This window comes from Bidens hawaiensis, unplaced genomic scaffold (genome assembly GCF_021521415.1).
Source record: "Bidens hawaiensis isolate Kalapana, Puna unplaced genomic scaffold, B.hawaiensis_p1.1 tig00031086_1, whole genome shotgun sequence".
Classification (NCBI taxonomy): Eukaryota; Viridiplantae; Streptophyta; class Magnoliopsida; order Asterales; family Asteraceae; genus Bidens; species Bidens hawaiensis.
Genome location: NW_027505200.1, coordinates 18,352 through 31,417, shown reverse-complemented (window position 1 = coordinate 31,417; position 13,066 = coordinate 18,352). Strand labels below are relative to the sequence as shown.

General features: G+C 34.5%; 1 protein-coding gene across 2 annotated transcripts; it reads right to left on the bottom strand.

Moving 5' to 3' along the window:
* Window positions 1–4,526: 4,526 nt before the first annotated feature.
* Window positions 4,527–9,806, bottom strand: LOC143611400 (beta-1,3-galactosyltransferase GALT1-like). 2 transcript variants are annotated; one of them, XM_077085606.1, is made up of 8 exons: window positions 9,675–9,806; window positions 7,247–8,367; window positions 6,501–6,676; window positions 6,141–6,422; window positions 5,932–6,060; window positions 5,664–5,843; window positions 4,934–5,041; window positions 4,527–4,842 (listed from the first exon to the last, which is right to left on the bottom strand). In XM_077085606.1, the coding sequence occupies exons 2-8, from the start codon at window positions 8,010–8,012 to the stop codon at window positions 4,633–4,635; spliced, it is 1,851 nt and encodes a 616-aa protein (XP_076941721.1). In that variant the 5' UTR covers window positions 8,013–8,367; window positions 9,675–9,806; the 3' UTR covers window positions 4,527–4,632. The 2 variants fall into 2 exon arrangements, with proteins under 2 accessions (XP_076941721.1, XP_076941722.1); XM_077085607.1 differs by lacking the exon at window positions 9,675–9,806 and having other exon boundaries at window positions 7,247–8,500.
* Window positions 9,807–13,066: the final 3,260 nt, after the last annotated feature.

The window sequence follows — 13,066 nt, the reverse complement described above, 5'->3', positions numbered from 1 at the left end:
TAAGGTGAGACACCTTTTATTCATGCTGCAAGACAAGGGCATATTGCCACTGCTAAACATATCACTGAACGTGGTGCTAATTCTTCATTATCAAGTGAGTTAGGCGCTACAGCTTTGCATCATGTTGCTGGAATATGTAAGTGCTTTTAGACTTTTTAGTTAATTATCATCTTTTTTAATTCATCGTTTATAGCCTGATGTATGTGTTTAATTGGAGATATATATTAAAAAATAAACTTATTTTTATTTGGTGAATCGAATCAACTGATTCCAAGGTGAGAGTGAAACGGAGGAACTAAAATCTCATAAATGGTTTTGTTGGAGTTCTTGCTAAGATACTTAATCTCATGTTGTTCTTTATGTTTCTAAGCACATATATGTTGCTCCATTTCAGACCTAAGTTTAACATTTTGAATAACCTATTTTTCAACATAAACAGCCTAAGTTTGAATTTAATATAGGCCGTTCAATTTAAATGCTTTTTGTTTCACTGATGCTTTGTTAATGCACAAAATTTGGGGATCATTTAGCTGGTATGTATTAGCATGTTTGTTGCTTTAAATTTAAGCATGAAACACAATTTTAGGGTCTCAGTAAATCTGTATATGCACAATGTTTGAATAAATTTGGGACTTCAAATTTCATGATCAGGCTATATTTTTTGCACTTTTGCAAGTTTTTGCTTTGCCGGTTATTGTGTCTACTTCAGTTTCAACCGTGCTTTGTAAATTGGTTTTATTTTGTTTTCGCTCTTATTTCAGGCCGTAAATTTAGGCATTTAATTTGGTTTGTAAAATTGTTTGTAAAAAACTAAAATTTTTAGAACACAGGAATTAAAGGAGCTGAAAATAATTCTATAAGTATTGTACCAAGCTTGATTAGTATGCTTTAAGGAATTACAACCAAAAAAAGTTACCTTAGTCTAATACGCTTTCAACTAAAACCAAATCCTATATTGTCATATGTTTATATTAATTATAACATATATACTCGAGCTTGACTAAACTTGATGCTTTAGTTATTCAACATCGCTACCTCTAAAATACTTTTAGAGTTAATTGTTTCGTTGGTGACTCTATGCTTTGAAGATCTTGTATCGTCAGTTCCTGTCGTTTAATAATTACATAATTGATCACGGTGAGTGTAAAGATATTACTTGGGTATTCCCATGGTTAAATTTTCATTGATAGTTCTTACCATGGATGATCGTTAAATATCTTCGTTAAGTGGGTAAAATAAACATTTCACACCCACTTAGTGGAGATATTTAATGATCATCCAAGTAAAGACTATCATACTATGAAAATTGATCAACCATACAGAACACTTTAATTAATATATTTTTACAACCAAGGTTCAATTATATAATTATTAAACGGAGGTATTTAACAATCATCTATGGTAATGACTATGTTTTTACAAAAATGCAACCATAGGGAACACATTGGTAATATATCTTAATAACCAAGGACAAATTGTGTAATTATTAAATGATACGGACCAACCAAACAATTAACTCACACTTTTACCTGAATGGTAAAAGTAACTTTGAAGATTGACACGAGTTATATTTATTTATTATTTTTATGGTTAAATAAATTATATTATTGCCATTAATCATTCAAGCCCAACGAACCATTTTAATGATGAATCATTAATCAAGGAGAACCACCCAACCATTTTAAATTTTTAATGATGAATCATCAATTATTTATAACCAACTAAACCACTCTTCAGAGCACCTACAACAGCTTCTTTCAGGATGACATCTGGTTAAGAGGCTTTATGTCTCAAGCTGTGTTTGACAAATTAGGTCCTTTACATACATTGTTTGGACAAGTGAGGTGGGCCCTTCCTCTATCAAACAAAAACAAACATATGATTAAAATCTGATCGATATAAAAGCTATTACGATAATCTAGGAAGTGTGTGATGTAAGTAAATCTTAGTTTTAACCCAAAAAAAACAAAAAAAGGTTACTTTCAAATAAATCCCCGACTCAAAAACCACATTAAAGAACTAAATAAAAGAAACGCAAAGTTCAACCACTATACATCTATTCAACATCGAAAAACAAAACGATACAACAACAATAACAACACAACAGCAGCAACAACAAGTAGATAGGTAATATAATGATATAGTAATAAATAATGAAATATAAACAAAAATTAGAAAATATTACAATATCATCTAACACTAAAGAAACAATGGATCAAAAATTGTATATGCATTTAGTATTTTAAGAGATTTTTTAAGTATACCTTAAAAAGGGCATCTATGGTGAAGGGGCTAAAACGTTTTTTAAATTTATACAGAGTTGAATTCCATACGATGATTTAATAATTGTCTAATAAAGGAAAAAAAAGAAAAAAAAAACCATAGCAATGCCAGATCACCTTAGCCTTAAAATTAAGAGATTCAAAAAACCCCCAGTACAAATACCCTAATATTATTAATTCTTGATGATCTTGAAAAACAACCATGTACTTGAATAATCACTACTAAAAACACTACTAAAAAAAATAATTATTCAAATCCAAACTACTTGACCAACAACTAAAAGTCTAAAATTTTAATTTCAACTATCTATCATGAACAAACTAATTAAAAAAATTCTATACAAAACACCCCTAAACCTAAACTTAATTATATATTTCTCATCCTTCCACTGACAAAGAATCTTCATCCGAACTCGCTCTACCAACCGCAACACTTACCCAAGCATACCCACCACTACCCGCTCTCTTCTTCTCCAAATCATCATCACTCGGCATCTTAAACCGACAAACCGAACACGACCCATGACCCTTCAACCACTTCTTCACACACCCACCATGAAACTTATGCTTACATGGCATCTCACTCACCACGTCACCAATCTTCCACTCATCTAAACATATAACACACACACACCACCTAAATTATTAATATTAACATCCTCCGTACACTTTATTTCAGTGTACGGTAATGCTTCTATTGACGCTTGGGATGCGGGTGGGTGGGTATCTTTGGTGGGGTCAGATATATCTGTACTACTACTACCCGCTCCGATCACAACCACCCGTTGCGTAAGCGGGTTGATCAGGAGGATCCGGTCGGGGGAGCGGCTTCTCCTGGTCAGGTCGGGCGGTTGTGATCGAGAGGAATATTGGGAGTAGTTGTTTCAGGAAAGCGGAGAGGGATGTTTGAGATGATTCGGAGGCGATTTGGATGGGGGTTTTAAGGTTTTTTTTTTGTTATGAATTATGGAAATTGGAGTGATGATGGAATACGATTTTGGAGGTGTTAAAAAGTGAAGGAGGAGAAGGGTGTGGAAGGATCTGGAATGTTTGAGGATGGTGGTTGGCTATTTTAAGCCGTCTTCTATATGTATTAACGTTGGAAGGAAGATATTTTGTGAGAATTAGCATATTAATAAAACAATGTTTTTTATATTTTGTTGACATATGACTTCACTTCAACAAAGGGAAAATTTCATTTTAAGGTGTGGTGGTTTGAATTTTAAAATCGGTCTAATAACAAAATATTATTATTTTACAAACATTCAGGGAGACATGTATTTGCGCACCCTCCGTCACCACACACACGCCAAAAAAAAAGGCATGATGTGGTGTGGAGGGCGATATTGGGACGTTTTTCGTACGAAACGTCTCACTACACATAGTATAAGAATATATATTGTAGATGTTTCTAGTAATTTAAGTATTACTTGAGTACATGTTTATAGCTGATATTGGTATGTGGGGTGAAAATGAGTTCGAGCCAAGCCCCGTATTGTTGAACCTTGAATTCGGCTCGTTTGACTTATGAAAACTCAAGCTGAAGAATGAGGTCGCTTCAACATCTATTCTTAAAGCTCAAGCTCACATTACTTATTATCTAATTATTTATGAGTTAGTATATATATATATGTAATTATTAACTTTTATATACATTTGTGATTAACAACTTTGTATATACTAATATAACATAATAAATATATTTTTTTTGAACGACCATAGTTAGTTGTTTTTATCTCAATTTATATATGAGATTTTTTATTATATAAACATAAATTAAATAAAATTATATTAATGGTAGGCTTGTTTAGCTTCATGAGTCATCTCGACTTTGATAAATAAACAAGCTTATTTGTATACTCAAGTGCGGGCTCAAGTTATATTAAGCCTAACTTGATTCGATTTGTTAACGATCTGATCTCGAGTAGGTATCGAGCTACTTGGCTCGTTTAGACCCCTACTCGTCGATTAAAGGTTTGCTCATTTTGTCATTATCACAAACATACAAATGAATGGCATACACTTCATAATACATTAACACGTGAGCGAAAATTGATAAGCGACAATAGTTTTTTTTATGATATAAAGAACGTAACCCACGTATGGCATAATCGCATCTAATAAGACTTAGGTTTGTTAGCGAAACAAAAGTAGATGCGCGACAAATAATTCATCGTATCAAATAGCCAGAGATATGTAGTTACTTAGACGTGATTACGCCGCTATAACACACTCACATCTACAAAACCATCTGTTAAACCTATACTATGCATCATAGGTAAAAGAAGTATCTAGCTAACTAGCTACACATGATACAACATAACGTAACACTCGTGTTATTATAAACCTATTAACTCCCACAACAAAACGCCCGCTTATCTTCTTGAAGCTTTTGCCATAAACACAACATTTCTCGAGGTCCTTGATAGTGTGCGACTACATACCCGTCTTTGCAACCCTCATTATACACTCGTTCTTCTTTTTCGTATCTTACTTCTAAACCGTTCTTTACTAAATCCGCAATCCATATCCCCATTGCAACATCTTCTAGCTTAAACATCTGATTATATATAATATATGTATTCCATTAAAATCCAGTTTTATAATAATAATTCAAACTTTGAAAAGTTTAATTGAAACATGTAACAAACCTTTAGGTGACCCTTTTTGTGTTTATTGTTAATCGCCTTTGCAATGTCATGAGTCACAACATAACCCGGCCCGTGGGCCCACGGAGGGTATTTTTCTTCGGGCCATTCCTAACATAAACAGGATAAATTTTCAAACACGAAATTAGGATAATTTTGTTGTGTGACGACTAAACCTGGCAAAGCGGTTCGCTCAGGTAATGGGCTCAATAAGCATGTGGCTCGATCAATTGGTTCGTTTTAAATTAAACCCCAAGTTTTAACATATAATAATAGAAATAATAAAATATAAAAGTATTGAAAAGAATAACAAAAATAATACATATAATGTTACAAATTCTCTAGTTTATAAATTTGTATCATGTGTATGTTAAAAAAATTACTTATTTTCTTTTATATATGAACGTGTAAATGAAAATTAAAACAAAAATTGACGACCCTGTTTGACGAGCCACGTGCTGGCTAGATCTTTTTACGAGCCAAGATCTAGCTCAACTTTTCAGCTCGGTAAAATAAACGAGCCGAATCGGCTCGTTGAAGTTCAAGCTCGATCCTGAGCTCAACCTGGCTCGGATCAGCTTGACTTGGCCCGTTTACAGCCTAACTCGTGTTAACTTAGCTAGCTTAATAGAGTTGAACCATTTTGACCCATTGTATGATTTCAGCCCATTCATACAAGAACAGGTCACAATTATGAGGTTTAATAATGACTAATTATAGAAAAATTTCATACCTCAGGGCTGATATACCACTTGCTATCGGGGTTACGATGCGGTTGAGAATCCGAATTAATTAACCCGTAAAGCAATCCTTGACTCACGTTGACTCGTTTCAATGAAGCCAAAACTTCATCTACGCGAACAAACGCATCATCGTCTGTTTTCATGACATATTTTGCCGAGATAACTTCTGTCTGTTATAAAAACATATCTAGTCAGCAGCTACACATTATTAAAAATTTAAAATCATCATGCAATAATAAATTTATATAAAAGTATTACCCCAAAGATACAAATGGCAATTGTCTTCCATGAAATAAGACTATAATAGTCAACAAACGGCATTAACTGTACATCTCCATAAGTCTTTGCCTCATTCCAAAGTTCCTCATTCACCACTCTATTCTTATGCTACAATATTATCATTATTGTTAATATCATGTCAATTTAAAAACAATATATGAAAAGTAAATTAAATAGTAAATACTTACCAGACCGACAAAAAAACGGACTGCAACCTCTCCAGATTTTACTTGAGGATATTGCATCCATGTTCTTCGAACAGCCATACGTCGTTTAAAATTATTTGCAGTAGAAAAAACTCCAATTAATAGAGTAATCTTCTTTTTCAAAGGAATTGGAGGCGACTTAAGTGATTCTAAATCAATAACATGATCTGAATCTTCAGAAGTTGGTAAACCGCTAGCTACAACCGACACCAACTTTAAGTCACCCGAGATCCTTACTTCACTAACCAGCCACGGTTCCAAAGTCTGGTCAAAATGTCATACTTTAAGTCTTAAACAAAGTTAACAGCTTTATTTATAGATCAACAAAGTTAAGAATATTACTTCTCGAAACGCAAATGAGGTTATGTGTTTCCCGTCAACTGTCATCTGGATTCCTTCTGATCCAACCCGAAGAGTTGCAACCGAAAGATAACCTTGTTTAAACGGGAAATAGTTTCTGGTTTTTGACCCGTTGATAACTTTGCCCACTTTCTCGTTGCACTGATCTAATTCATCAACTGACATTTTGCAAAAAAAAATGTTGGTTGAATATCATAAAAGATGCAAAATTATGTGTTCCTAGGTCTATAAACGAACCAAACGTTCAGTGAACCATTCGGCGAGAAGTACGTTTATTTAAACGAACGAATATGAACACATATCTCGTTCGTTCATATTAGTCTGTGAATGTTCATTCAAATTCGTTTATGTTCATTCATTTATGTCCGTTCATTAATACATTCATTTAAATCTTTTGGGGGGTCATTATAGTTTAGTCTTGTTTTATTAGCCTTTTAGGCCCAACACAGTGTTGTTCACATTTACTTTTAACTGGTTTTAGCTCAGTATGTTCGTTTGTTTACCTTCGTGAACCGTTCATTTATATTGTTAACAAACGAACAAGAACAAGTTCAGTTTCTTAACTAACATGAACAAGAAAACCCCATTTGGTTAACTATTAATGCTCAATAGTTTGTTCGGTTAAAGTTAAACGAACGAACTCGAACATGTTCCTTTTGTGTTCATTCGGTACGTTTACAAACCTATGTATTTCATATATCTAATGAAAATATAGGATTTATTTGTACCTTTTTTATTCTTATCAGGCTCGGGATTTGGACAACGTTCTTCTTCACCCCAATCATGAGCAATGGTCCACGTGTTTTGAACAATTACAGGGTCTTCGGTTATTTTATCACCTTGGAGTCGAACATTGTAATGCAATATAACCGGTGGGTCGGGTTCACCAGGAAGCGGTTCACCAGTCAAGTCAACTCTAAAGTTACCAAGAAGCCCGTTTGGGATACCAATAAATGTAACCGATGAACCCTGAGTTAGCCCACAAGGAACCGTTAACTTATATCCAGTATCATTAAGCTCAGTAGCATTCATCTTACTAAGAAAATGCGGACATTGTTTTTCTTTCTTTTTGCCCCCTGAAGTTTTGTTCACGTTACGTTTTTCATCCTCGACTGATTTCATAAGGTTATCCCACGCAACACCTGCATCTTTTATGGCCTCTACTGTGTTAGGAAGAACTCGATCATGACTGATTAGATGTTTTAAATGATTCCATGTGTATAGCGGTTGTTGTTCTTGAACCGAGATGTTTCTTTCAGTGAAAAGAGTGGATACTATCTCATCGGTCGATACAATTTTTGAGTCACTTTCGGGATTATGAACAGGGGGTTCATTAGATCTTATCCATTCAAGAGGATTTATGGATGTTGTTGTTGTGTTGTAATATGGTGGTGAAATATAAGCTTCTCTAATTGGATTTATCATAACGAAGTAGCCGAAGACTGTTAATGTTAACAGAGTTGCAGATAGAACATAGATATACCATTTCTTCATATCTGCGGCTACTTAATAGAGGGATCAAAACTTGTGAAACCAAAGTTCATACAAATCTAATTAATGTTTGTATGAACCTCTGTGAAATAAAGTTAAAATCCCTGATATGATGAAGGAAACCAGAAATGCATTGGTATGATAGATGTCAGTTGAACTAATTCTTGATGCTTAAACTTGTTTTCCAAAACAAGTTCCTTGTGTTACACTTACACCACATGTTCATGGCATTCTGAAGCTTCTTCTGTTACCACATGACTTGAAATTTATGATGAAGCTGGATTTCAAATTTTCAATTCTCAGCCTTCAATAACATATAATGATATGAAGTTCTGTCTTAAAAAATCATATTCTGTTCCTGTAAATGCAGATGATTAACATTAATTAGTGTCACTAATGAGAGATATTCAGAATTAAGCATAATCATTCAAGAGTCAAGACTATTAAGTAAACATGAGTGCTATTGTATTACTAAAAAGTATGCATATGGCTGAAATCAAGTAGGGGTGTAAACGAGGCTCGGCTTGCTCATTTTCTAAAACTCGAGCTCATCTAGTGACTTGTCAAGCTCGGCTCGTTCGCGCTCCGCTCGTTTATTATTTATTAATTAATTTATATATGTTTTTAATTATTTCTATACATTTTGAGAAAAAACTTAGACGAGCCTAAGCTCGACTCGAGCTCGTGTAGTACCTTAAACGAGTTAAAGCTCAGTTGTGCAGTGTGCAATTAATACATAGAAGTTCAAAAGAAGTAAAACTTAAAAATACACAAAACTCGTTAAGGTTTGATGAGCCAAAACGAGCTTTCCATACAAGACTCGACTCTCGAGCTCCGGCTCGATAACTACACGAACTTTATTTTGAGGCTCGGCCTCGACTTGAGATAAAAAAGGCTCGGCTCGTCTCGAGCTTTTATCGATATGAGCGCAAGTAGCTCGCGAGCAGCTCGACTCATCTCGTCTCAAGCTTTTATCGATCCGAGCTCAAGTAGCTCGCGAGCAGCTCGGCTCATCTCGTCCTGAGCTTTTATCGATCCGAGCTCAAGTAGCTCGCGAGCAGCTCGGCTCATCTCGTCCTGAGCTTTTATCGATCCGAGTTCAAGTAGCTCGCGAGCAGCTCAATAAAATCAAAGTCGTCAAATACGCAAATTCTATAAAATCACAAGCAGAATCACATCAATAAACACCGAGATCCAAACTAATAAAGCTACTTATTCGCTAAAAGCTAAATCAAACCCTACGTTTCAATAATCACTAGTAGAGATCACAATACACTCAACCTCAATCTCAAATCTAAACTAATTTCTAAAAATATAATCATATAATTCGCACTACCTAACACATACATCTCAACTCAATTTCAAACTCAAGTCAATTCGATAATAATAATAATAATAATAATAAACTGTAGTACTAGACGACGGAGTACCGGCGGCGGAGGCGGAGGAATATTCGGAACAATGCCTCTGGCAATAAAGCTACCTATTCATTCGATTAAAGCAAAATCAAATTCAAAACCGTACGGTTCAATAATAATCAGTAGTAGATCACAATACATTCAAGCTCGATCTAAAATCTAACCTCGTTTCTAATGAATTCGATAGAAGCTAGTTAAATACAAAAGTGAAGTATAAAAACTGCGTTAATTAAGTGAGAGAGATTACCTGTGGCCGGAGTGTGCCGGCGGAGGAATATGCTCTGAGAGGTTGTTATTATTATTATTATTATTATTGTTAGATAGTTTGTTTGTTAGTTTGTTGAGAATATTGGCGTAGAAGAAAATGAAGAAGAAGAAGAAGAAGTTAGTTAGTAATATTTTTTAATTTTTTTTAATAACGATGATTTTTTTGTATTTATATTATCATACTTTTTAAATTAAAAGAGCTCCGATGCTCCACTCTGGTCAAACTATATTTTTTAATCGGCTTCATGTTGGCTTCAACGTTTTGGCTTGGGCATTCCCCGGGAAACCATACCATCGACTGGCACTTGACAGCATAGTTTGATATACTAGGTCGGACGAAAACTTAGGTGGGCTCAGGGTTTAAACTAACAACCTTTGTTGGGCCTAGTTTAAATCATTCATTGTCAATATTCATCCAAATGTGACATAAACGGGATTCAAACTTGAGTCTCCAATAGATAACATAAAGCCTCATACCACTAGACCACAAGTAAGAGATATTTTTAAATGTAATATGACAATATCATTATGACATGATAAATAAATAAATAAATGTTGTATAATTATTCGGTTAGAGATAAATTATCTTTATTATTGAAAGTAGGGTAATGTTAATATGCATGAATTACGTTAGGATTGCAAATGATTATTGTAAGAGAATAAAAAAATTGTGTTTGTTTGGACACTGAAAAGAAATAACTTATTCCACCATGAATCTTTCCTCTGCACACATAAATCATTCCCTCGCCATCACTTTTTTTTTCATATTCTCTCATTCACCACTGCCATCACTGGAACCACCATCATCATCACCACAACCTCCTTCGTTCGCTACCGCCACAACTACATACAACTACATGCATCACGATTACCACTAGCCACCCACACCGATGAGCACAATCACCATATTTGTATTTCATTCTTTCGTCTTTTCCTGACTACCAAACAACACAAAACAAATTTTTATTTTATTTTCCATAGGATAATTAAACCAGCAAATTAAATGGTAATGATTTATTTATTATTTGCTTATTCTATTATTCTTTTCACTCTATTCTTTCTGTTATTTCACTACTTCATACACAACAAACTTTAAAGTTATGAGCGATATTGTCATATCGTTTACATAAACATTATAATATATATAGTGTTTTAATTATTATAGTCTAGTTAGCTTGTTTTTGTTTGCCTTAGATCATTCTCATCCCATTCATCAATTTTTATCCTATAATTTAACTAAAATTCATAATTTTAAAAATTTAATACTCATTTTAAAAAATCTTCCACGACCCATCCACCATCTTTATCTTTATCTTACTCACAAACAATTATTTTATTATATATCTCGTTTTAATACACTCACAAAAATTTAAAGAATCATGAATAGTAACTTTTTATATATAAAGAGTTGGTTTATCAATTTTCATAATTTGGGGTTGGGGTAAACAAATGATAGATACGATGGAGTTAGTTTTTAACATAATTTTTTAAAATTTAAAGATTGAGGAGAAGATGATAGATGAGATCAAAATAGGAGAAGTTTAAAATTTTTAAACAACTACTTGTCATTAAATGCGTATTCAAATAAATTTTATTAAAATAGAACTAGAAAATATTTGAATGACTTATAAACTAATTTTAATTAATACTATACTAGTACTAACTCTATAATCAAAAGTTGAATGCATGAATGAGCTTTATGTACGTTATATTTTAGTTATATATTTTTTTAATTAGTTACAGTCATTGTTTTCATAAATAATCCTTGACAACTATGAATTATTGACGGGCTTTTTTACATAAACCATGGGGTGTCTCCTAAACGCCCTTCCATTAAGCCACGGATCGGACGATAAACCGCTTAATGGTTGGGTGTTTTGGAAAGTTGTGTTATTTTGTCATTTTGCTGTTTATTTTTTTTGTTTTATTATATTTTTGTCTTTTTGTTGTCTTTTAATTTTATTTTGTTTTTTTGTATTTTTTGGCTCAAGTAACCTTTTTTTGATCGGTTTTGGAAGGTCATTTTGATCGGTTTTCGAAGGTCACAACGAGAAAACAATTTTAAAATTAATAACGAACAAAATAAAACGAATGACTTTTATATAATAATAATTAGTACATAACGACTTATGTTTGTTTTCTTTTTTTTGTATGTCGGGTGTAACCGATTTTTTGTCCATTTTAAACTAATAACGAAACAACAATTTTAAAATTGAAAACAAACAAAATAAGCATAACGCATAACCAAGTTTATAAAATAATAATAATTAATACATTACGAGTACGAAAAAAAAAACAAACGAGTTCGGGCAAAAAGTAACAGCATACAAAAAAGAAATCTAAAATGCGGCACCACCCGCGTCGTCATCGCCCCCCATCTCGTCGAAACGTGGCGCTGGTACTGTGTACTGGGCTCCATGCTGCTGGGCAGACAAATAACCAACCATCCAGTTCACTTGACGCTCTAGTCTCTGTAGGCGGGAGTTAGTGGCTGCATCCAAACGCACGGCGCGATGTGTACGCGGAACGCGCTGCGGGTGCTGATGCGGTGGCTGTTATGAACACGATAAACTAACGTTAATAAGACGAAGATACAAAAAAAATCAAACGATAAAATATAACGTACCAGATCACCGTCCTCCATGTCCTCATCACCGTCAACCTCGGCCCCCTGAATATCCACCTCCGGCTCCTCGATTGGCGGAGGCTCAACAAGCGGGACCTCTACGTATGGGCCAGAATTGAAATTAGTGACCAGGTGATACTGGCGCCCAATCTTCTTGACGATTTGCATGCCCTGTGCCCGTCCACGGTCCAGGTCTCGCGGCAGAAGCGGCGGCTTAATGGGTTGGTCTTCCAGTAGGTTTCTGTAGCCCAAAGACAACGCAATCCGCGTAACGTACGTGCCACCGACCAATTTCCCGCGGCCCTGCCTGTGCGAGTAAATGGCGAAGTAGTCGCCGAGACAGCGAGCAAGGTTGCAGTGTCTCCCCATAAGCAGGCATCGCAAAAAAAAGAGGTCACAGAGGTTGCAGTGATCTGCCCCCCCCCCCCCCTCCCCGTGACGACCCTGTACGGTATGTGCAATAAGCCTGTGTATGTACCTGTACAAAAAAACAATAAAATTTAATATTATTATATTATATTATATTATAATATAATATAATACTAATATGATATGATATAATATAATATCATACATATACGTGTACAAACCTGTGAAACGGGTTCCTAATGGCTGAGGCTTTGGCGTCTGGCTTGTATTCTCCTAAGGGGGTAGTAGGCCAAGGTGTATTGCTAATCGCCATCCAAAAACGTCTCAACATGTCATCTGGTGATTCGTGTATGCTCTGCGTGTAAATAGGGGCAGTT